Here is a 27,078-nt window from a genome sequence, read left to right as displayed (position 1 = left end):
ACAAAAATATTTATTGATAAAAACTGAACTTCAGTAACTTCTTGAAAGTTCCAGGAGCTTTTCTGTTGTCACTAAATTTAAGCCCTTGATTTTTCACATTAAGGAGGGAAAGAAAAGAAGCTCAGCATGTTAGTTGAAGCAGTTTCTTCCCCATCATGATCACATTATGGATCCCATGCATGAAAAATATGTGAGGAGCTGTCCAGTTAGAGTCTTTGGTTCTGAGAGAGGTACTCTACGGGCTGCTGCATTGAGGGCGATTTGCAATTTTCATCCAACACCTTTGCACTGAGTGGTCTTGCTGTGAAAAAGAAGATACCTTATTTTCAGTTTAAATAGGACCATTCAAGGATACAACAATTATGTGAACTGTTTTAAAAACCGAGATGCAAACTTCCTTATGCACTCTAAAGGGACAGTGAAGATACATTTTGTTACAAATCAGTATTCTGTATCATAAAAGTACTTCCTGTATCTTAATGCTTGCTTGCTTTTAAATAGACAAGGACAATCGCACCTCATGACAAAACGGAGGAAAGGTAAAATAACGTGGCCTCCATATTAAACTTGAATATTCGTTTGGAGAGTTATGTTTAGTTGCACACTTGATGTTTATTGTTTATTAACAAACTGACATATAAAAATAAAAAATTCTCCTGATCAGTGCCTAAAATTATGATGGGATTCTTCAAATCTGAATACAGTTGTCCTTCAGTATCCATGGGGGATTGGTTCTAGGACCTCCAAGGATACCCAAATCCATGGATACTCAAGTCCCTCGTATGAAATGGCGTAGTATTTACATATATTTTAAATCATCTCTAGATTACTTATAATACCCAATGCAGTGTAAATACTATGTAAATAGTTGCAAATACAACATAAGTTCTATGTAAATAGTTGCTGGCACATGGCAAATTCAAGTTTTGCTTTTGGAACTCTGGATTTTGTGGGGTTTTTTGCCCTGAATATTTTTGATCTGAGGTTGGTTGAATCCATGGATGTGGAACTCGCCAACCATATACAGACATAACCATCCTATCTGGAGGTTCAGTAAGTGTTCACTTCAACAGTATACTTTTGTATAAATACCCAGTTTTTTACATACACATGTGTTATCTCTAAAGGCTTGGATTTTAAGAAAAGAACCCTTACCTTTGAGTGCTCGTAACTGATGTGTAATCTCTCAGTTGTACTATTTCCCTCTCTAGTAATCAAGATGCTTTTTTTTTGTTTAGCTTTGAGCCAATATTAGAGGCAAAACCCTCCACCTCCTATTGGGCACCTTCTCCTGTTCCCCTTTTCGCTTAAAGGAACTGATTTCAAGCCTCATTTCCAGAGCAGCGCTAGCTCTCCTTCCCCCACCTCTTCTGTTATGCTCCCTCATAGCAGAAGAGGTAGGGAAATAAAATTTTGAAGCACTTTCTCCTGCTATTAAATGAACTGAAGACAGGATGAGGCATCAACAGATAATAATTAACGAAATTTTACACAAAACGGGAAAAAAATAGGCTGAAAATAGTCACATTTAGTAAATACTTAAAGAACTACAACCATATCAAGCTTTCTCTGTTTTTTCCATACCTTTATATTAAAAACTTGAGATTTATTCTCGACTTCCAAGGTTTGTGCATCACTTTCTTTGCAGTAACTTTCTGCTCCAACCATATCCATAATATTGCTTCCACAATTCTGTGTATTATAGCCACTATCCATCTGACAGGAATGAGAAGGAGAGAGAGAAAAAAAACCACCACAGGTAACATTGCAAAGTGTAATTCACTTGACCACAAAATTTATTTTGAAGAACTTTTATGTTTAAATAAGTAAATTTATTTTAAAATATTTATATAAAATATATATATGTAAGATATGGCTAATGTAATTATATATAAAGACAATATTTTAAAACATTTAAATGAATCACTATATACTATCATTCACAACTGAATGATACAATTTAATATTGTATTAACAATACAATTTAATATTGATCATACTGAATGAATTTTAAAAGTAATAAACAAAATTGCTTCTTCTTCAAAGTAGTTACTATAATTCCTTCTAATAAAACATATCTTGTAATTTTCTTTATTTTTTTAAAATTCTAGGCTATTTTATTTAATTTATTTTTTGGCTGCACCACGCAGCATATGGGATCTTAGTTCCCTGACCAGGGATCCAACCCACCCCCTACAGTGGAAGCGCAGAGTCTTAACCACTGGACCACCAGGGAAGTCCCTGTAATTTTCTTGAAAGTCAGTGTACAAGCCACTAAGAACATACTTCCTTGTTACTTTGTGCTCACACCCAGTAGATGAAAATGAAGATTACGATCAACTTCTTCCAACTCATTTACCAAGCTTGTCTTAAATGGCTTACTTGCATCTCTAAATAAAATTTACCTAAATGGCAAGCTACCTTTAAGAGGATTCAAAACAATACACATTTTTTAAAAGGTGGCTTACATTATACTCATACCCATCGTTGAAATAAAAATCTTACCTTCATAATAATACCACGTATATAAATGGTTCTAGATGTTAGCTCAGCTTTTCATCTTAATTAAAATTACAGCACTCTACAACACACCGTTACAGCCCAAAAGAGCAAAAGAAAAAAGGGACTAGCAAACTTCAGTTTGGGTACAAATATGACAAATATTTATTTCATGAGGGCCTAAAAAAGCACCAGCCCTGTATGGCACTCCATGTAATATTCTTATTTTCTCCTTGCAGCACCCTATTAACTTCACAAATGAGGCTAAGGCTCAGAAAGGGTAACTTTCACAGTGTCGGAATGAGATGACGAAGAGCTGAGGCCCCACTGCCCCTGTCCACTCGCTGCACGCTCCACACTTACGTGCACAGTGACGAACACCAAACAACACAACCCACAACGCAGTCATCTTGCACTTACGCCCTTTTATGCAAATTATGATCAGCGAAGGAAAGACTACATTTGCCCCCAACACAAACATAAGAATAGCCTAGAAAGTGCATTCTATCATCATCTTAAGAAAAATGTTTCCAGTTTTCGGGAATGGATGCATATTTGTTTACTCCTGGGAGTGATGTTCCATTTGAACAAAACCCTTGTGGTGCAGGGAGTACAGTACACAGGGAGTCTGTCCTACTCTCTAGGAAGAGAAGGATCATGGGTGCCCCTAACATAACATGGTGGCTTACCACACTGGCTCCCATCCAGACCACTACTAATGTCAGTGCCTACTATGTGCCAACCAGACAACTCAGGTCATCTCATTACCCGCCACAGGTGTCAAGGGAGACAACATGGTATTCCAAACTCTGGAAAGCCAATGTGACTGAAACGGAGAAGGAAGGGAAACAAAATGAGGCTGGAGAGTAAGGGGAAGACCAGACCATGCAACGCTTTGCCAGCCACTCTACAGATTTTTAAATTAATACCAAAAGCAAAACAAACAAAAAAGCTTACAAATTTAAGATTAAGATGCGGAAATAAAAACTCAATGGAAGGGTTATTGTATGAAGTTGAGCAAATTTCCCAAAAATTAGAACAAAAGGGAGTTAAAAAAAAAAAAAAAACTGTGAAAAGATTTTTTAAAATTGGAGAACCAAAAGGAGTTCCAAAGAATGGTGAAAATGATAGAGAAATCTAAGATATTATTCAAGAAAAAATCCAAGAGGGCTTCCCTGGTGGCGCAGTGGTTGAGAATCTGCCTGCAAATGCAGGGGACACGGGTTCGAGCCCTGGGCTGAGAGGATCCCACATGCCACGGAGCAACTAGGCCCGTGAGCCACAACTACTGAGCCTGCGCGTCTGGAGCCTGTGCTCCACGGTAAGAGAGGCTGCGATAGTGAGAGGCCCGCGCACCGCGATGAAGAGTGGCCCCCGCTTGCCACAACTAGAGAAAGCCCTTGCACAGAAACGAAGACCCAACACAGCAAAAATAAATAAATTAATTAATAAACTCCTACCCCCAACATCTTCTAAAAAAAAAAAAGAAAAGATCCAAGAAGTGAAGGGCATGAGTTTACAGATCATAAGGGCCCTCTGAGTGCCCAGCACAACTGATGAAAAGGAACCCACACCAAAGAATCACTGAAATTTCAGGATCCTTTACTCCAGAAAGGGATAAAAAGAGACCATATGCAGGGCTTCCCTGGTGGCGCAGTGGTTGAGAGTCCGCCTGCCGATGCAGGACACACGGGTTCGGGCCCTGGTCTGGGAGGATCCCACGTGCCAGGGAGCGGCTGGCCCCGTGAGCCACAGTTGCTGAGCCTGTGCGTCTGGAGCCTGTGCTCCGCGGCAGGGGAGCCCGCGATGGTGGGAGGCCCGCGCACCGCGATGAGGAGTGGCCCCCCACTTGCCACAGCTGGAGAGGGCCCTCGCGCAGAAACGAAGACCCAGCACAGCCATAAATAAATAAATTAAAAAATTAAAAAAAAAAAAAAAAGAGAGACCATATGCAAAAGATTAAGTATTAAAATGGTTTCAGATCTCTCACCAGCAACACTGAAAACAGAATCAACGAAACAAAGTCTGAAGGAAAATTATTTCCAACTCAAATGTGAGAGAATAAAGAACATGTGATCAGACGTGCAGTATCTTGAAAAAGGTACTCTTCCTCAGAAAGCTACTGGAAAATGTGTTCCAGTCAAGTGAGAAGTAAACCAGGAAACAGAGGAACGGGGTACAGAACATGCGAGAGGTTAAGGGAATTCTCAGGATGATGAAGGGATATTCCAGGAATACAGCTGTGTACAATGCTTGGAGGCCAACCCGTCACAGTAAAGCAAGTCAAAAGGCCCTGGGAAAATGTGACTGTCTTCGAATGTTTGGAGCTACCCCTGTGGTAGGAAAGAATGTATAGAAAACATTTTTAAACTATAAAATGTCCTGCAAACAGTACACATTATTATGATATGACCCAAAGGATAAAACTCAAACTGACTGGTAGATACCACAGACAGAACCATAGTTCAGCTCGCTAGGGAAGAGGCTTGTAAATGGTGAGAGAAGTCCTCTAAGGTGGGCTGGGATACCCCTGCAGGTACTCAGGCAGAAAGAGATGGCAATTTATAATGAGACAGGCTTCCAAGGGGTAGTCGGACTGGATGATTAATGTGTATTTCCATTTAAGTATTCTATAATGCTTCTATAGATGCCCTGAAAAAAAGAGGCAGTAAGAAAAAAGGAGAGCAAAAAAGTTAACAATACCTTTAAGGCTAAGTTTGACTGGATGTGCTTCTTTACTTAGAAACCAAATTTAGAAGCTGGACTATGTAAAAGCGATTCTAGTGTATTTTTTTGAGCAACAATCCTAGAAGTCAGGATAGACAACATAGGCATAAAATATGAGCAAAAGATTATATGTAATTTGGGATCATTTGAAATCCCTCCATGAGTTTTACACTTTAGCATGTCAAAACTGACAGCACTAAACCAAAGACATGTATGCAGAAAATTATAAGACACTGATGAAAGAAATTAAAGATGATACAAATAGATGGAGAGATGTACCATGTTCTTGGATTGGAAGAATCAACATTGTGAAAATGACTCCACTACCCAAAGCAATCTACAGATGCAATGCAATCCCTATCAAACTACCACTGGCATTTTTCACAGAACTAGAACAAAAAATTTCACAATTTGTATGGAAACACAAAAGACCCCGAATAGCCAAAGCAATCTTGAGAACGAAAAATGGAGCTGGAGGAATCAGGCTCCCTGACTTCAGACTATACTACAAAGCTACAGTAATCAAGACAGTATGGTATTGGCACAAAAACAGAAAGATAGATCAATGGAACAGGATAGAAAGCCCAGAGATAAACCCACGGACATATGGTCACCTTATCTTTGATAAAGGAGGCAGGAATGTACAGTGGAGAAAGGACAGTCTCTTCAATAAGTGGTGCTGGGAAAACTGGATAGGGACATGTAAAAGTATGAGATTAGATCACTCCCTAACACCATACACAAAAATAAGCTCAAAATGGATTAAAGACCTAAATGTAAGGCCAGACACTATCAAACTCTTAGAGGAAAACATAGGCAGAACACTCTATGACATAAATCACAGCAAGATCCTTTTTGACCCACCTCCTAGAGAAATGGAAATAAAGACAAAAATAAACACATGGGACCTAATGAAACTTAAAAGCTTTTGCACAGCAAAGGAAACCATAAACAAGACCAAAAGACAACCCTCAGAATGGGAGAAAATATTTGCAAATGAAGCAACTGACAAAGGATTAATCTCTAAAATTTACAAGCAGCTCATGCAGCTCAATAACAAAAAAAAACCAAACAACCCAATCCAAAAATGGGCAGAAGACCTAAATAGACATTTCTCCACAGAAGATATACAGACTGCCAACAAACACATGAAAGGATGCTCAACATCTTTACTCATTAGAGAAATGCAAATCAAAACTACAATGAGATATCATCTCACACCAGTCAGAATGCCCATCATCAAAAAATCTAGAAACAATAAATGCTGGAGAGGGTGTGGAGAAAAGGGAACACTCTTGCACTGCTGGTGGGAATGTGAATTGGTACAGCCACTATGGAGAACGGTATGGAGGTTCCTTAAAAAACTACAAATAGAACTACCATATGACCCAGCAATCCCACTACTGGGCATATACCCTGAGAAAACCATAATTCAAAAAGAGTCATGTACCAAAATGTTCATAGCAGCCCTATTTACAATAGCCCGGAGATGGAAACAACCTAAGTGTCCATCATCGGATGAATGGATAAAGAAGATGTGGCACATATATACAATGGAATATTACTCAGCCATAAAAAGAAACGAAACTGAGCTATTTGTAATGAGGTGGATGGACCTAGAGTCTGTCATACAGAGTGAAGTAAGTCAGAAAGAGAAAGACAAATACTGTATGCTGACACATATATATGGAATTTAAGAAAAAAAATGTCATGAAGAACATAGGGGTAAGACAGGAATAAAGACACAGACCTACTAGAGAATGGACTTGAGGATATGGGGAGGGGGAAGGGTAAGCTGTGACAAAGCAAAAGAGCGGCATGGACATATATACACTACCAAACGTAAGGTAGATAGCTAGTGGGAAGCAGCCGCATAGCACAGGGAGATCAGCTCGGTGCTTTGTGACCGCCTGGAGGGGTGGGATAGGGAGGGTGGGAGGGAGACGCAAAAGGGAGGGGATATGGGAACATATGTATATGTATAACTGATTAAGTTTGTTATAAAGCAGAAAAAAAAAAGAAAGCAACCTAATAAAAATTTCAAAAGAAAAAAAAACTGACAGCACTAAAGCATTATAGAGTTGTTGTGAGAATCAGATGAATTAGTATCTATAAAGAGGTTAGAAGAGTGTCTGGTACACTGGAAGACAGTGTAGTATTAACTATTACTATGGGTCAGTATAAACTTGGATTAAAGAACATGGAACCCAGACTGCCAGGATTTGAATCTTTTGACTCCACCACTTGCTAGCTATACAGGCAATTGACCGAACCTCTCTGACCTTCGGTTTCCTCATCTGTAAAATGTGGATGACAGTATACCTCTTTCACAGGACCGTTGTGAAGATTAAACAAATTAACATGTGTAAAGTACCTGGAATAATGCCTGACATATTGTAAGAGCTACATAAGTGTTAGATATTGTTACTATGAAATGGCAGGTAGAATTGCCTTTCTAGTTTAAAGTTCTTTCAAAACTCTCAACTCAAAGAATATGACAGTTAGTGGAACAAATGTCTTTCTGAAAGTAAGCGCTGCTGTGACGTGTATTTGTCAAATGAATCATGCTTTCCTGTTGTCAGATATTGCAAAATTGGAAATGTATGATTACATGAAAAATGGTGGTTACAAATCACATTTTTTTAAAAGTCCAAAAGAAATATACATAAAAGTGCTCTAAACTGCTTTTCCTAACTTATATAAAGGAAAAACCAAAACTACTGTATTTTTAGAATACAAACACTACACCAGAAACTGAATTCTCTGGGGACTAGCTCCACAGGAAAGAGAGGTGAACCCTGAGAAGTTGCCGGATTCTAGCAGTTTGTAAAAACAGAGCAGCCTGATTTCTTTTCTGCTCTCTTATTTTCCTACTCCAAATAAATATCAGTGAATGTGAATATTAAATATATGCATCATCAGTCCAAGTTAAAAGAATTAACCCTCTTGATATCACTCAGTACTGATTAAAAATACATATGTAATGCTATAAGTCTCACATACAACACATTTTCTCACTATAATCTTACAAAAGAAAGGATGAAGAACACCAAGGGACCAAGGAAGGGACTCTAGAATATTCAAATACCTTACCTGAATGTTACTGCTTTCACAAGGAATGACACTGCTTTCCGCGAGAGGTGACATGCACATGTGAGAGTTTTCAATACTGAAGGCGAGCCCACTCACAAAGTCAGTCATGGGTAAACTCCTGTTATCAACGGGCTCCTTGATCCAAGTGGTCTCATCTGCTATCTCTATGGGATCGACCATATCCACAGTGTTATTCTCCTTCTCACTTTCCACATCCTGCAGCAGTGCCAATTCTTTCTCAGAAGCACCGGACTGGTTCTGGGTAATAGACATGGCGGTCACTACCAAGTGCGCGCCATGTGGACAAGTGTCACCATCGAACTGTGGCAGGTGGACTCCGGCCGTGCCTGTGGCTAGGGAGGAGGCGTCTGTGGAAGGAACATCTGCCTTGTCTCCTTCATCTTCGCTGTGAGCCTCGAGAGTAAAAGGTACCCGAATCAGTGAGGGCCGATACTTAGCACCCCCTGTACACATCTCAAGTCTCATAGGAGACCAATTTTTAATTGGTGAGCAGCCATCTATATTAGGACTTCTGATACACGGATTGGTAATTCCATTAGAATTTGTTCCAGACGAAGCATCAGGAGAATGGAGAGTTAACTTCCTTTGCTCTAAAAGATTGGGAGTGGAAAAAAAAAGATTGGGAAGGAAAAATCACATCATGAAAACATAGACACGGAAAAGCCATTACTAAATGGTCATCATCATGTTTCATGCCAGAAAAACTGGATTTCTCTAACAGTAGTGTTGTTTCCTGAAGTGAAATTTTGGTGTTAAAAATAATAGCACAAATGAATGTGTATCCATAAATAGGGTGAGGCTCTTCAAAAATAATTCCTCTGGCACTTTCCCTTTTTCAGTTAAACAAAATATTTTATTCCCTGAGAATTATTTCCTCACAAGCACATTGCTACTATAACAATGCTGTTCACATCCAAGATAACAGAACAAACCAACTGATAGCTGCAAATTAACAGCTGTACCTGGTAAATGAAATATGTAATAATCTATTTCTGTTTACGTAAAATACTATAAGCAACATTAAAAGGCAAACAAAAAACTGCAAAATAATATTTGTAACAATAAAGAGCTTAACAATGGAAAACAAAATGATCAAAATGCCTTAAAAGTTAATAATTTTTATAGCTTTGTTAGCTTAAGAAAAACAAAAGTTTAAAAAAATGGGCAAAAGCATACAAACAATCCTCCCAATGGTAAATGAACATATGAAGTATTTGGTCACACAAATAATAAAAAATATGGAAATTAAAGTAATGAGAGACCATTTGTTGAACAGAAACACTGAAGTCTGAACTAATAATCCCCCCCAAAAAATGACCCATAAACATTTGGAAAAAGTTCAACATTGTAATAACCAAAGACAAGAAAATTAAAGCAGTAAGAGACCTTTTTGTAATGTACCAAATTAACAAACATCAAAAAGAATGGTAAGACCAGTGTTGCTAGATGGGGAAAAAGATGACATTTCACACACCACTGATGAAAATTTCAATTGGTACAACTTCTTATGAAGAAAATTTGATAAAATTCAAGAGCCTTCAAAACAGTCATCCCCTTTCACCAAATAATTCCACTTCTGAGAATTTAACCTAAAGAAATAAATATGTACAATACACTGTACATACAAGGAAAAATTAGAAATAATTTAAATGTTTATCAATGATTGAAAACAAAAGATACATCCGTGAAATGGAATATCATATAGTGATTCAAAATCATGGTTTCAAACAATAATAAATGACTTGAATGACCTACGAGAATACTCCTAATCGAATGCTTTGTGAAAAAAGCAGGATATAGAACTATGTGTGTGTGTGTGTGTGTTCATATATGTATGGAGATACTTACACACATACACATGTACATATATAAAAGGAAGACTAACAAAAATAGTTTTCAGTTTTCCAATTTTATTTACTATGAATAGGTTTTGTAAACCGTGAATAATTTTCAAGAAGTGCTATAATTTTTTTCAAGGAAAAACTGACATATTGCAAAGAAAAATATGTAAATTCCCACACACTACCTAAAACCTTTACTCAAACAAATATACCTTTACACAATAGCAATATGAATGTCTGATTACCAAAGTCTGAACCTACACACTGGAAGGCATACCGAAACCAACTTATCTCTATGACAGCCATCTTTCTTTGATTCTGCTTGTAAGATGTGTGGTATAAATACTGCTAATCAAATTACCTGTATCTGACATGAGAGCAGAACTTTGCTGCGAATTTCAGTCTTTGAAAGTAAATTGTTCCTTTTGTAAAAAAAAAAAAAAAAAAAAATCCAAGTTTCTAAATTTTAAAAGGGTGACTGGTCACTTGGAGCTCTGTAGTTAGAACAAGCTAAAAAGAGACTCTTTAATTACAAATATTGACAATATAAAATTTTAATTGGGAGTTGTATTACAAGACATACCTGAGAGTGGTGCCTTTCCTATTTGAAATGCAATTGGTGAGAAAGTGGGTGAAGAAATAGGTGAAGGACTGGTTATGCTTCCCAAACTGTATTTTTTTGCACTACCCTGAATAGGGCTAGAAGAAAACTGACCCTGTGATAAAAATAAATAAATAAAATTACACGGTTTTCTTCCTTAGCTGTTACACCAAGTGCTGTTTACCTTTATTTTTGAAACACATTCATAAACTAGGTTGTATAACTTTGGTTATTCACCAGAAAGCAAGATGCCACCTTTGCTTTGTGGCAAAAGGCAAGACACCAAAAGGCAGGCCCACAGACACAGGAAACAAACTTATGGTTACCAAAGGGGAAGGTGGGGAGGGATAAATTAGGAGCTTGAGATTAACATATATACACTATTATATATAAAATAGATAATCAACAAGGATCTACTGTATAGCACAGGGAACTCTACTCAGTATTTTGTAATAACCTATAAGGGATAAGAATCTGAAAAAAACATATATACGGATATATAACTGAATCGCTTTGTTGTACACTTGAAACTAATACAATACTGTAAGTCAACTATACTTTAATAAGAAAAAAAAGGTAAAACAACAACAACAAAAAAACACGCTAAAAGGCAAGGGATCCTGTAACAAGGATAGTTAAGAAGACTATTCCAAAAATTCTGAAATAGAATATACTAGAGAAGATAAAATATAAATGCACCGTATTTACACAAACCAAGTAGCAGTTTATGAAAAATTTTAGGTTAGTCCACTAACACCAATCTAGCTGTGTTATACTGAAAATCTTCCGTAATTCAGTAAGTACCTTACCCTGAAATTCCTTGAGACTCATTTACCTCTAAATACAAAATTGGAGAGTCTGACCAAAAACATTCCTATACCTAAATGACAAAATATGAACTAGGCTAATCCGCATGAAATATAAAACCCAAAAGACAATCATTCCTCTTGACAGCAATAGGAGCATCTAGGTCCAAGATGCCTATAGCCAACCAACCAGTCACTTGGCCCACTTCTTACCGAACTCGGGGTCTGCACAGGGCTCCTACACTGCACAGGAGATAAATCTATTGAATAAAAAACCTCAAGTGATGCTTGAGCACCACTACGAGGACTTCTGGGAGAAGCTGGAGGTAAGGAGTCAGAGATACTTCCGTTGCCATCTAAAAATAGCTTTCTTCTGAGGGATGAAGAACTGAGGTTTCCAGGAGATTGATCTGCAAATTCATCAGCTCTAAAATAGTCACCTATATTTAATATTAACAGAATAAAAGGCAGAGCTAGTCATTTGGAAGAGCAATTATATTTCAGTTGTCTGATGTTCTAAAAACCAATCTCTATGTTTGAATTGTTTTCCAAAAAGAGGGCAAAGTTTAACTGCACAGGTGCTGCTTGAAATCTGAAACGATCCCTTCTTTTTTTTGTGCCTCATTATTAGTATGGGTAGTGCCAATAAGATGTGTTCATGAATAGTTTATGTCTACAGTTAAGTTCACTATGATAAAAAGGCTAATTCAGGCCATATTAAAGAAAAATGAGTAATTTCAGGACGGCTTCCCCACTTCTTTAGAAAGAAGCATTGCCACAGATTCCCACTTACAAAAAGCCATTAAGACAAAACCTTTTATTTAAGTTATTAAAGGTTTAAACAAATACAGTACTTACCTAATACCTTTTCTAAATTAAAATCCACAGGAAGAGACAGCAATGTCTGGCAAGCAGCTGGAAGCAAGCAGATAAACACAAACGTGGTTAAATCAATGCAAGTGTATCCCATGCAGTTTAGCATGTGCTTCCCCATCAACCACCTCCCCATGATGCTCCAGACAAACTGAATTATTTACTTTACGCATCCCATTCCATAACATGCCACCTTCCTGTTTCCCACACTTTCCAGCACTGATGTAAATCTGTTAATGGTAAAAGTTAACTTCTGGTTGTGCTGCTGGCACTTGTATCAAAAAAGAAGCCAGCCTGGGCTTCCCTGGTGGCGCAGTGGTTGAGAATCCGCCTGCCGATGCAGGGGACACGGGTTCGTGCCCCGGTCCGGGAAGATCACACATGCCGCGGAGCGGCTGGGCCCGTGAGCCATGGCCGCTGAGCCTGCGTGTCCGGAGCCTGTACTCCGCAACGGGAGAGGCCACAACAGTAAGAGGCCTGCGTACCGCAAAAAACAACAAAAAAAGGAGCCGGCCTATATATATTTGGGGATAGATTTCCCAATATTAACAAATTTTCAAAAGAATGCCTTCCAAAACCAAAATTCGATTCACGTGATTTGAACCACAAAATAACACACTATTGCCACTTCTCAAACATGGCTGCATATATCTATTCTAACTGTTTCTCAAGGTCAGCTCTCATATAGCTTATTCATAAAAAGTAAACAACTTCAATTCCAGAGTGAAGTGTTATCACATGTGCTGAAATTAACATCAAATGTCGCTTAATATGGAACATACTTCTTTTCCAATTTACATTCATACTCACCATTGCTTGTCTCAGAATGTATGGTCAGCTTTCTTCCAACTGGAGATTCATTATTGACGTTAATACCTGTAAAACATTTTAAGTGAAAAATCTTACATTTTCTGTTCTTCATTTACTTTAGGGTTACGTTTTCCAGAGTAAAAAAATGAAGTGTGGAAACTTTTACATTTAAGAAATAAATGTCTGCATATGTAAGTATATAACTTGGCATGTTTCTGCTAAGTTTGTTTGTTTTTTTATTGATTAATTGATTGATGGTCAACTTTGAGGAAGCATAAGGATAAGACTTAAGGATTACCACAGCAAGGCGGCACCAAGAGATACTTTTTAGGGAAAGCAGCGTTGCTCTCCATGACGTCAACCTTAAAAGGTTGGGGACACATGTTAGTCAACGTCAGTGTCCTCAAACAGATCTTCTGTTGCTTGATGCTTTTCCAAAATGGAAATAGATAAATTGTCGGAATTAAAGCACCAGGCCATCCTGAAAGAAACTGAAATTTGATCAATAAAACCATGTTCAGTTTTTTTTTTTTCCCCAAGAGAGGAGTCAAAAATATGGGTGCAAATAATTTTTTTAAAAATCTGAAGCTAATGACTAATATTAAGCTTCTTAACCTGAAAAAGCACCAGGTAGTAAATAAATGGGTGAAAAAATAAAATAAAAAAATAGAATTCTAGATTCAAATGCCTTCTCTGCTGTAGGCAGTGTGACCTTCTAGAAGGCAAATGCAACCAAGGCACTCTGCTGCGAAAACCCTGTAATGTCCTTGGTCTTTAGGCTGGAGTCCAAACACCTTAATGGTGTAAATAAAGCCCTTTCAAAACCTTGTCTCTGTCTCTAGCACAGCTGTTCTCCAACCGAACATTATCTGAATACCGTAAAAAACAAACAGGTTCTCTCTCTCACCTCTAGGTATTTCTGATATTCTTTCCTCTCTGACTTTTCTGCCCCATTCCCCGAGTCCGGCTAACTCAAGTCTCAGCTTAAACTGTGTCTTCCATCTAGACAGGATTATTCTCACACCACTTTTCAACTGTATTGCAAGTGTTTTCTTGGTTGTTTCCTCTAAAAGGGCTTCATAGATGACTTTAAGACCACAATCAAATGAGGAAAAATGGATGGATCTGATTACACCAAAATAAGAATTTCTAGGCAACCAAAGACATCAAAACAAAAGTAGCACATATGTGACAGGAGATGACATGTGAAATGTTTAGAACTAAGATAACTACAAATGTAACTACAAGGTATCTTAGAAATTAAAAGGAAAAAGAAAGAGACAACAATTCCAACAGGAAGGAATTAGAAATAGGCATTTTACAAGAGAGGAAAAAAAAAGGCTGTTAATATATGAGAAATGAAAATTAAAACCATCATTTAGAATGTCAAACAACCCATGAGAAAGGCAAAAATGTGAAAGCCATGTACCCACAGAGATGTGGGGATATGGGAACCCTAGGCACTGCGGGTGGCTGTGCAGACTGTACAGTCGTTCTGGCGAGCAGTCTGGCACCGCACAGTCAAATCAGAAAACACGTAGCCTATAACTCAGAAATCCTCAGCCTATGTATAGCTCCCAGAGAAATTCTCGTTCAAGTCCATAAATAAAAACGCAATGGGTAGGTAGTACAGTCACTGAAGCACCTTGTTGCATAAATACTGGTGACAGTAAAAATTGACAGCATAAGCTAATGTGTACAAACAAAATCATTTTTCCCCCTGACTCACCAATGTCTTTGTTATTCTTTGGGTAAATAACACTGAGCACTTACCATGTGCTAGGTACATGATCTTTGAAGTATTATCTCATTTCATCATTTCATAGGGAAGGAGAGTGAGGCACAGGAAAGCTAAGTCGTTCACACAGCTACTAAGCTATACTGGGCACGACTCAAACCCAGATGGCATTACTCTAGAGTGAGGGTCAGCAAATGATAGCTCACGAGACAAATCGGGCTGGTTGCCTATTTTTGTAAATAAAGTTTTACTGGAACACACCCACACTCGTTCATTATGTATCATCAGGGATACACTTTCACGGTAAAGCAGTAGAGTAGACTGGTTGCAACAGAAACTGTATGGTCTGCAAAGCCTAAAATATTTAATATTTGGCCCTTTACAGATAGAGGTTGCCAATCTCTACTTTGAGGTAGTGTTTTCCAGAACTTTTTCTGTGATGATGGAAATGTTCCATTATCTGTGCAGGACAATACGGTCACCACTACGTGTGGCTACTGAGCACCTGAAATGTGAATGTATGACCAGGAAACTCAAATTTCAATTTTAATTTATTTAAATGTAAATAGCCACATGTGGCTAGTGGCTACCATAGGTCAAGAACTGTAAAGGGTCTGACAGGTTAGCGTGTCAACGTTGCATAGATGCTGGCTGAAGAAAGGAGGCTTCGGGTCACAGACAAAGGGACTTCATTATTCTCAGCACAGCAGGCAACATGAGCTTCATGTGCACGTCAGCTCCCTTTGCCCCCTCAGTCCCAAGGAAGGAACATGAAAGAGGCCAGGTGGATACAGCACACACAGAGGGTCTGTGCCCCAGCTGAGGAACCCTAAGCACGGGAAATCCCATTCTGTTTTGTTTCTTTTTTTCTGCGGTGCGCGGGCCTCTCACTGTTGTGGTCTCTCCCGCTGCAGAGCACAGGCTCCAGATGCGCAGGCTCAGTGGCCATGGCTCACGGGCCCAGCCACTCCGCGGCATGTGGGATCTTCCCGGACCGGGGCACGAACCCGTGTCCCCTGCATCAGCAGGCGGACTCTCAACCACTGCGCCACCAGGGAAGCCCTCCCATTCTTTATAAGCTGCAAGCAAACCTGCCCCAGAGGGAGACATTACCATTATTGTACTAGACAGCCAAACAAACCTACCCTCTGCTCCAGAGGGATACTCCATCTCTGTTTTCCAAGGATGTACACAATACAAACAGCCTTGAAAAAACCGTCTGGATCAAAACCTGTCCGTGCCGCTCTTCATGAGATGTATAGAAATGCGGGACCCACAGAGAACTGAACTATCTCCCAACACCATCGTAGATGGCACAGGCCTGCACACCCCCTCCCACCCCTGCCAATTAACCACTGCCCTCTGTCATCATGGGCTTGATGAGCATACCAAAGAGGCTGTATGTAGTATTTTTAGCATCTTCCTGATCTGCCTCACTTTAACTAAAACAGGATACTTCAAATATAAAATGATGTTATAAAAAAGATCACATAACAAGGCTGATTCACCTGTTCAAAAATCCAACATTAAAAAATTGGGGGGAAGAAACCTACCATCTATGAATAAGTCACCCTGGATACAGAATTTTAGAGCTGGGAGGGATGTTATCACACAACCATCTAGTTTAACCCCTTGATTTTACAAGTGAGAAACTGAGGCCTAAAGAGATTGAAAAAGTAGATCAAGGTCACCCCTTCTGGTTTATAATACAGAAGGTCTACAACCCAGGTCTCCATCCACTAGTGCATGCCACCTTTAGTTTGCAACGATTCAGAATCTGAACTGAGAAATGCTTCCTTTTAAATCCAGGTTCTGCCACCTTATCATATCTGTAACCTGGGACAAGTGCTCTAACCTTTCTAAAACTAGATTTTCTCACTTATAAAATGAGACCAATAATAGCACCTACTTCATATGAGCTGTAAGGAATACTGAAAGCACTTAACACTGTCTGGACACATGAAAAGTGCTCAATCCATTTTTTTCTATATTGTGTTTTTTTTGTTTTGTTTTTTTTTGCGGTACACAGGCCTCTCACTGTTGTGGCCTCTCCCGTTGTGGAGCACAGGCTCTGGACGCACAGGCTCAGCGGCCATGGCTGCGCCACGAGGGAAGCCCTCTATATTGTGTTTTTGATAAAGAATGGAACAAATATTCCCTGTTATACTGAGAGCATAATTAATGTATGCTATACAGAAGAGCGGGCAATTCCACTGAAATGAGGGATGCATATAAACAAGTAATACTTGAACATTGCTCACAACTCAAAGGGCAGTGAGAGCAAATATAAGATAACCATTTCCTACAGGTAGAAAAATATTTGAAAGATTACTGGCTTGCTCTTCAACTTCCTTTTTAATTTTGCAGATAATCAGCTGTATTACACTGTCCCAGAGGTCCTATACATGCCCATCCTTCCTCTACTATTATAAGAAACCAGGAAATTAGCAAAAAGCAAAGCAATTTAAGCATTTCATTAAAAAAAATTAACCTTCAAAATCACTTCAAAAATTAACAGTTCAGCTCTATATTCAATACCAACTATTTCTGCATCTACAGATCTTTTATAACCATCATTATAACTGATATTCACAATGATTATGAAGAAAAAGTTAAATTCAAAATAGAATGGCCAAGAAAAAAAAGAATTTAGTAAATTTTAGTCAAGTTTTGAATCCTAGCCCTTAAATAGTTAAATCCTCCGGTATCCAGAAATTTAATTTAGAGCAAGCTTCCTACCAAAGCAGATAAACTGACACTCACTATATGTTGTTTTACATCCATTGCTTTTTATTTTCATGATTTTTTTTTTTTTGTGGTACGCAGGCCTCTCACTGTTGTGGCCTTTCCCGTTGCGGAGTACAGGCTCCGGACGCTCAGGCTCCGGACGCGCAGGCTCAGTGGCCATGGCTCACGGGCCTAGCTGCTCTGTGGCATGTGGGATCTTCCCGGACCGGGGCACGAACCCGTATCCCCTGCATCGGCAGGCGGACTCCCAACCACTGCGCCACCAGGGAAGCCCTATTTTCATGATTTTTATTCAAACAATGTTTAACACACTCACATTTACTGGAATCACACTCTGAAAGCTGCTTCCCTTCATGATCAGTCCAAGGAGAGGGTACGATGACATCCTTTGTGAAAAACTAGGAAAATTAAAGTCATAAAATTAGGCATAGGAAGCATGAAAAGGCAGCTGTGTTAAATAACCATCAAACACGTTACATACTGACTTTATAGTTATATTTTAAAATTTCATACTTAAAAGCACAAATGAGCAAAGGTAAAATGGAAAAGCTTAAAGTGTATATATAAAGAAAGTGTTAATACTTCAAATCAACCACTTAAATTTGCAAATTAAGCTAAGGTTATTAATCATAAAGAAAATATTTTTCATTTCTCCCCCAATTTTTTTTGGAGATGAGGGGGAGGCTGACAAAAGGGAGGATGAAGAGGGAAGGAATAAATGGAGATAAATGTATACGTGTAAGCCGGTGTCAATAGTGTGCTGGAGCTGGCTTGTCCTGTCTCTCAAGATCTAATTATTAAAATTTCAGGAATTCTGTGTGTCAGTTATCAAACAAAGCCAATATTAAAATTATGTAAACTTAAATAAACTATATTAAAAATAAAGGTAATAAAGACTCAAAATCATCATCTGCTAATTATTTTACTACATTTACCAAAATCTATGCTCTTGAGGTTAATTATGTCTTTTGTATCTGTGTGGTAGAATGCCTACATATAATGGTGTACTGCTACATTTCTTTCCCCATTCAGCGATGTCATATCACTAACTTGAAATTGGCCATGGCTGGAGTATTTACACTATGGACAGCAGCAATCACTAAAACTCATACTCCTCCCACAGTCAGAGGGCCTGTTGTTAATTTACCAGCACACCACTGTCCAGTACACTCAAATGGAGATACAGCATTTGGATAAATGTGTTTCCTCTTTCATTCTGGATATAAAATTAATCAAGCCTAATACAGTAAGTAATACACTATTTTCTCCTCCCCTCTCTATGTTTTGGAGGTAACTCAGAACATTTTCTTCACATTTTGCTGTACCTATGACAAGGAACTAACTTCTTTGACAAACTACGTATGAAAACATGAAGAAAAGATGTTGAAAAAAGGAGGGGGGAGGGGGAACAGAGATGATACAGACAATTCCCAGAAAAAAAGGAATATAAAAGACCCACAAACTCATGAAGCAAAGTATAAGTTCACTGAGAATGAAAGAGATACAAATCCAAATAACAAGATGAAATTTTTAAAGTAATAAGAGTAGCACAAATTAAGAAGTTTGATAACAGCCAATATTGCAGATATGAGAAAACAGGCAGTATCATAACGTTGCCAGGAGAATAAATTGGTACAACCTTTTGGGAAGACAATTTGGCAAAATCTACCAAAAGCTGAAAACACAAACCCTCTGACTTAGCAAGTTCACAAAGATATATGTACAAGTGTGTTCACTGCAGCATTATTTGTGATAGAAAAAACACTGAACACAACCTACACATCTGTCAATAGGGGCTGGATTAGGTTATGATATATTCATACAATGGAATACTATGTATGCTATTTATTAATAACTGGTACATGCTGATAATCAAAAAAAAATTCTAAGAAATTATTAAGCAAAAAAGTAAGAGGCAAAACAGTATAAAAATGATGATCCTACTTATGTGCAAATATTTAAAGGGCATGTGCTATTATCACACATGTGATCACACGAATCTGAAAGTATACTCAAGAAATTTTACAGTAATTACTTTTAAGGAGTGAGACAGGGAACAAAAGGCTCTTCATTTTCATTTTGTATTTTTTCTTTGCAGTTTGTTTTTTTTTATTATGTGCATGTATCTATTGTATTTCACATGTATACGTATGAATTTAATTTGTTGCTGATACATTAACTTCTGCTACATTGGCCCTAATCTTCACTCCAAATTCATTTTCTTAACTTTTCTCCTGAATTTCCCTTTAAAATTAAGTCGAGAATTCGAAAGAGAAAGCATACTTCCCAAAATGTTGGGAAATGGGAAAGAGTCTGAGAATATTCAACTGGGGAGGAATCAAGTGACTGGATTAGAATTAAAATTTTGAAGTTATTAGATAGATTAAGAAGTAGATAACGTTTCTCAGGAGTAAAGCATATGAAACGATTTCCTAAGAAATAGGCTACATCTGAAATATGGGGGCCAGCACATCACTGGATCTCTGAACATGCCATAGCTGAAGTCTTTTGGGGCGCAGAAGATCCAAGTGCAGCTAAGGAATAGAGGTGGGCAGAGGGGGCTAGTGAGAGAAAAAGGAAAAACAAAAAATGCTGCCATGACATGAAGACTTTTGAGCAAATATCTAGATAGACAACCTTTACACTCTAAGAGTTCAGCAAACAAAGAAAGCAAAAAGTGAAAAACTAAGTTCATTAGTTTTATTAAAAAGAAAAAAACCTACCTTTGGGATATACTTTTTCTAGTTAGCAGTATATTATATTTCATGAAATATATTCTATGTCTTAAAAATTCGAAGAACAAGAACAAAAGATAAAACCGTTACTGAGGCCAATCTAGACTTTCAAGGCTTGAAAATATTCAACTTGCTCTATGTAAACTCCAACTTGAAACAATGGTTTGTGCTCATCCAAGGCACAGGGAAGACCAACTGTGCTAGGCCGTGAGAATGAAAAGATGAACAAGCACAATGCTGGCCAAATAAGAATTCAGTCTGGGGGAGAAAAGCACTCAACTGGTCATTACAATGAGAGGCGCTGGAACAGCTCAAAAACACTGGTCTTAGGGGAGCTCTGAGAGGGACTGGGGATGGGTAGGCTGGTGTGGGAGCTGGGACAGGAAAGGATCTGAAGGAAGTCTTCCTCTCTTAGAGGTGCTGTGCACGCAGAATCGATGCTTAACTAGCTTCATGATCAGTAACAGTTTTAAGTTACCTCTTCAATGGCTTTTTGTCTTTTGTCTTCCACATCTTTATCTATTCTATACAGAGATAAAGAAGAAAAATAACCATGCCATTACTTCAGCAGATTGAACATTTAAAATAATAACCTTTCAAAGAAATCGTTTCTTTCCCCATTGGAAACTGGCAAATGTTAAGCTCGTTTTAAAAGAAAAATTGGGACCTTATCCATTTCGTAAATGACAGTATTTAGATATTCATTCAGCCTTGTGCTGTTAGGCCTACCTCCCCCCTTTCCATTCACAGTTGGAATGGAATAATATTTTCTTTTAAAAGGCTGACATTGATACAATTTTTAAATTACTATTAACAATGTAAAGAAAGTAATTTGACTAAACTTTGCCACAAATTAAGAAGTATGTCACTCCAAAAAAATCTAAAAATTGTCCAAATTCTTTTTCTTCAATTATAGCAAGTTTATCATAGTCGTAACTTTAGAATCAACTCTTACTCTGAAATAAAAGGAAAAAAAACTCATCCTTACAGTTCTAAATAAACAGGCAAAATTATTAATTCTGAAATGAAATATCAACAATATAAAATTTGAAATATAAAATATAAAACTTTGTCCAAACAAATTCTTTTTATCCCACTTTGATACATTATGCAATTATAGCACCCCAAATTTATCAGCTGTAAGATTTAATATAAATTGTCGGGTCTCAAGCACAAGGCGTATACTTGCCAAGGACTCAGCAGTTAGCCTTGTAGGACCACTTCTTTTTTTTTTTGGCCAAGCCGCCGTGCAGTTTGTGGGATCTTAGTTCCCTGACCAGGGATTGAACCTGGGCCCTCAGCATTGAAAGCAGAGTACTAACCACTGGACCACCAGGGAATTCCCAGGGCCCACTTCTTTAATCTGTTCCCAGAAAGAATACTTGCTTACCATCAATAAGTTGGTAAGATACTTTTTTCTCTCCAAATTTTTTCATGTATAACTTGCAGCTTAACAAAGCTTATAATAATGTACGTGTATTAGAAATTAAAATCAAGTGGATCTCTCAAATAAGGGAATTGTGAGAAAATAGACTACAATGATAATCCACGTATCTCAGCTTGAACAGCCATTTTGAGATTACTAACTCAGTTCTCTTCATCTTATTGTGGACATAAACAGGTCAAAATGACAGGGCGTAACAATAACAGCGTACAGTATTAGTAAGCTCTGATCTAGCAATACCTCATTCAGAAACCTTCTGCTGCTTCATCAGAGGACTTTAATAACCTGAAATATTCAAGTGATGGCTAGAAGCAGTGAAAATCAGTTTGGCCAAATAGTGGAGAGCCTGATCATGGAAGGTTCTAAGGAGTCACATAGGGCAGGGTATCCTGACCAGCATGATGCATACAGGGTCCAGTATTACAGGTATGCCCTGAATGGACCCTTGGTGGCCAAGGCAGGGAGGAGCTTTCAGGACTGCACCTCCTGTATGGACAGACTCATTTGTTTACACCAGGATGATTTGCAGTTCTCATTTTTATGTGTAGCATGGCATGAAAAAGGCAGAAAGCACTGAAATAGGGAACTTGGGTTAGAGAGGAAGAGACACTGGAAGCCTTTGCTTATTTCTAAGAAGGAATCAACATGTTTTAAGAGTATACTCACTATCCTCGGTAGAAGCCATAACCATTCATTGAATGACATGAGGAAGTTAAATTAAATCAGGGTCTTTCCCCCGCTTCTACATTACATGTCTATCTACTGAAATACACCAAGATTCTTTTCACAAACCTGCTCAAACAATACAGGATTTACTAGTAAGTAAAGAAATGCTGTGTCACAACTTTGTTGACTGCAGGGCGGGAAGAAACTCCTGTACTGCTTCAGTGCCTCACAGCGTTCAACGCATCTCTCTTGACTGTCCATGGATCAATATACTGAAGAGAGGAGGCGAAGTACAGGACACAGTTTGCGTGAAACAAAAAATTCGTCTCATTCGTGACACATTTGCTTTCAGATATTCTTTTCACCTTCTCTCTCAAAGGTATTATCTAGTGTTAAGTGAAAATCTTTCATGCTCCATCCCCATTCTAGTCCCTTGCTACAGCACTTTGGATGTGCTTTAATGAATTATGAGGGGATGGTCATCAAGCTACCAAGCCAAAAGAGGAAGGGGGTAGAAAAGCCAGATGAATATTTGCAAGAGCATCTCAATACGTGTACATCTTTGTGTGATTAAATTCTAGTTAAAGGGAAAAGAATTATTCATTATCTTAGACCAATAACACATGTACCTTAGTACCAAAAATTAAAAGCTGATCATATCAGGATTTGATTGTTTCAAATATAAAAAAAAGTCAAACTATAAAACTGACATCAACAAAAGAGTCCCTCAAACTATGACTGACTACTGCTATCTGCAATTTGTAATTACAGATGACTGCAGTTGGTAATCAAAAAGTATGCGTGTTCCCCCAAAGAAGTGTATGGTCTCACTACATTAGGCATCATTAAGTAACTGGAGTCTAAGACACACTAGTACTTGGAAATCCATACAACACATTAACAAAAGCATTAGTTAGGGCTGCTGTGACTACTAGGCTGATAATGTAAATCAGATCCCCAAGTGTCAAAGCTGGATGATGTCTAGAAAAGTTCTCTCTGTTGATAATGGATACTCTTCCATTCAATGTGTCTTAACTAGGTAAAGGGACTTTCAGCTTCCCTAAATGTAGGTGGTAATAAAACAGCATTTTACTCTATCCCCTACCACCAAAAAGGAAAACAGAACAAAAATTCAATGGCAGAAGTCACAATCATGTACAAAGATACAGATTTCAAAATGCCCTGCCTTCTACCAAGTGCTGGGGAAGCAAAGGTGTCCCATAAGTAGCAGAGGGAGGAAACTGTCTCTAAAAGAAAAGGACTCCTACCCAGATCTGGAACTGTTAGCAAGGGGGTCTTGCTGGATGTAGTTCTTTGAGCTCACTCTTTATTTAGATAAGATAAATCTGTATCATAATTCTTCCTCCCTGATTTCTTTCCAAATAAAAATATTCAACCTTGGAATTTCCTATCTCTCTTCAGTTGAAAGTACGTTATTACCCTTAGGTGCCAAAAAGGAAAACTTACCGAGAACGACTTAAGTATAAAGCTTGACGATGAATGTCTTCTGGGTCTATTTCTACAGGATTTATTACGGCTAGTTGATCAATAGACCATCTAAATTCCCCTGGAGTCTTAACAAAAGAAAGCGATCTTATGAGTAAAAGTATACTAAAATAGTTCATCAAAACGCTAACTTCAAATGTCAGCTTCAAAAATTAATGTGGTTATAATACTAAAATATCTTACAGCTCATATTTTAAAATTTGACTTTACTACTAAATTAAATGGCAAATGGTAACCAAATCACACTAAATCAACTGACTTGACTGTATCTCTTTAAAATATCCAAGTCTTCCCTCTGGGTGATTGTTTAAATTACATAATAATAGAAAAATCACAGAGTATTAAAGGTATAGAAACTGCACAATTAACACTCATCAGTGATGCAACATGACCAAGTAAAACTAAAAATCTCTTAGAGTTATCAAGTCTTTATTTTCACCAAGAATGAACTGAAATTAAACAGAAATTAAACAAAGTCCTAACTACAGAAGTGCCTGCAAAAGCTCATAAAATAGGTGATCCTCAAAATAATTATGAGTGGTAACCAGTGCTGCTTTTCTATATTCAATTACCCAATAAACCAAAAAACTTATCCAATCCTAATCTGTAAATTCAGAATATATTTTTGAAATATCAGGCCTAAAAACCCAAGATGTCATGCATTCTTGCTTTGAGGATTAAGTTGCCGTCATTCTGTTAGTTTTATTAAGACTAAAATTTAATACTATTCAATTTAAAATCATGAAGTCAGATAATGACTCAATATAAAGTGTATCACTGTAAAACTTTCCTCTAGTGCATAACTAGCTTCATGCTGATATGAATGTGTAGCTAGCATCAACAGCCACCCAGTTTACAGTTTCCTAGATAATTTACTAAGTTAAAAGATCAGACTTCAAAAGAACTTCTCCACTGTAGCCAATAACAGTAAAAATAAGCTAAAGAGATGAAGCCTTCCCTAATCTCCTAAAGAGCAACGTTCCCTTCCATATCATCCTTGTGTTATAGCACATAACATATTCTCTTGAAGTTGCCAATTTAGTTGTGTCTATCCCGTTAGAGGTTGACTTCTTTTTAAACAATCTGCAAGCTAAGAATGAATGGGTGACAAAAATCCAAAAGAATATTAGTAACTTATGACATGTGAAAATTAAATGAAATTCAAATTTCACTGTCCATAAATAAAGCTTTATTGGAACACAGTCACATTTATTGTTTACATACTACCAACGGCCGCTTCTACAATACAAGTTAGAGGTGACTAGTTGTAACAGCAACCAGATGAGTTGCAAAGCCTGAAATATTTACTATCTGGCCCCTGACAGAAAAAGTTTGCTGACCCCTGGATGAGAGTATAAGCTCTTTGAGAATTTGTGTTTTATGACCCTGATTTGTTCAAGGTGTAACCTCTATAGCTAAGAACTGTACCTGACAAATAGCACTCAAATAATGTTTGTTGAAGACGGGAGAATAATTAGATGACATAGTTTCTTCTTTATTATGGATTAGTACACATATCATCAACCATAGTAACTAGTAGCACCCACAGCTGTAGGAAGCTAACATGCTATCTATTGAATAAAATAAAAAGAAATGCTAACTAAAAAAAAAAAAATCTGGCTAAGTTATTTTTAGCCCAACCACTACATTATAATGAACATTACAATTAAAAAGAACATTCCAGATATGTATGTTCCATGATAAATTTCCCACTTATCTTGTAAAGAAAGATAATTACATTTAAAGTTGTTCGGAAACACTAGTCAAGAATAACTTACTGGTAATTTTGTCGATTTAAAAACAGAAGGACTGGAGACAGTTTGTTCGTGGAGATTAGAATAATCACCAGGACTTTCAAAAGGATTTAAAACAGGAATTCTTCCTGGAGTTTCAGGTGTTATTTGCATTTTTGATTCTTTGACATCTCCCATAGCACAGAGAGAAAACTAAAAAGAAATCAGAAGTATGTATAATAAAAGTACAAAGTTCCACAGACATTCATTTTGACAACTAAAATGTATTCAACAAACATACAGTTCACAAAAAGAATTAACTCAAAACCTAAGGCTCCTGGGCTTTTTTTTTTATATAAGTTTACACAAATGTGATCCTCTAAATAACCTTGAAAGCTAGAGAAATAAAGTATTAGTGGTATAATTTTGCAGGAGAATTAACAAGTTCAGAGAAGTTAAGTGGCTTGTAAGTAGCAGTCAACCAAAGGTGAATGAGTTCAGGTCCGCCTTCGAGACAACTAAATGTTCCAATAGGCACAAAACCTTTTTCCACTAAAGAATTTATACCTACAGTTTTTTATTCATTATCTCAAGTCTCTATACACTTTGAACATAATTCGGATAGCCCAGCAATTCCCTAGCAAACTGCAGTTACTAAACAATTATGAATAGCGAGCAAACAAGAGACCAGGAAGTCTCTGGTCTCTCTGTGCACGGGTGCCTTTCTTGCACATTAGCCCCCGTCAGAAAAGAATGACTAATTAGGGCTAGGAAATTAACCACTTTGGATTGCCTCTTCTCAAACACCCTTAGCGAAAGGCTAAGACCCCCAGGATAGAAGGCGAGGCTGCATTATTTCCCGTCAAGGGGAGCTACAACTAGAGAAAAAGAACCCACTCCTTGGAAGGCTGACGTTGCAGCTGGCCTCCTCAGGTGAAGAACAGAAGAGGACACTCACGCCGGTGTCATCCCCAACCCTACTCGATCACTCTTTCTTGGCGCCCCCTCTTCCGCACCTACTCCCGGGCAGCTTCCACTCATCCCGAGGAGAGCGTGCAGGCCGGTCCGGAGCCGGGCTACGTGAGCTCTCCAATTCGAGACAGGAGGAAAGGCCAGGAACTACAAAGAACATACCTAGTGGTGTGTACAAATAGGAAGCCCCCCAAAGCGACTCCAGGGCGCTTCCGAGGTGCCAGTCCAGCTCCCACGACAGGCACAGACTCTTTAACTCCCCGCT

At 38.0% G+C, this 27,078-nt stretch overlaps 1 protein-coding gene across 2 annotated transcripts; it reads right to left on the bottom strand.

Annotated features, from left to right (window-relative positions):
* BORA (BORA aurora kinase A activator) lies at window positions 1-27,074 on the bottom strand. Of its 2 annotated transcripts, none has more exons than XM_060079954.1 (12): window positions 26,976-27,074; window positions 25,887-26,054; window positions 24,070-24,176; window positions 20,971-21,016; window positions 18,074-18,155; window positions 13,272-13,337; window positions 12,447-12,503; window positions 11,802-12,028; window positions 10,765-10,897; window positions 8,320-8,930; window positions 1,585-1,716; window positions 1-301 (listed from the first exon to the last, which is right to left on the bottom strand). In XM_060079954.1, exons 2-12 carry the CDS (start codon window positions 26,037-26,039, stop codon window positions 236-238), a joined length of 1,680 nt encoding a protein of 559 aa, XP_059935937.1. In that variant the 5' UTR covers window positions 26,040-26,054; window positions 26,976-27,074; the 3' UTR covers window positions 1-235. The 2 variants fall into 2 exon arrangements, with proteins under 2 accessions (XP_059935937.1, XP_059935938.1); XM_060079955.1 differs by lacking the exon at window positions 26,976-27,074 and adding an exon at window positions 26,739-26,891.
* Window positions 27,075-27,078: the final 4 nt, after the last annotated feature.

This window comes from Mesoplodon densirostris, chromosome 17 (assembly GCF_025265405.1).
Source record: "Mesoplodon densirostris isolate mMesDen1 chromosome 17, mMesDen1 primary haplotype, whole genome shotgun sequence".
Taxonomy (NCBI): Eukaryota; Metazoa; Chordata; class Mammalia; order Artiodactyla; family Ziphiidae; genus Mesoplodon; species Mesoplodon densirostris.
This window is presented reverse-complemented; position numbering and strand designations above follow the sequence as displayed.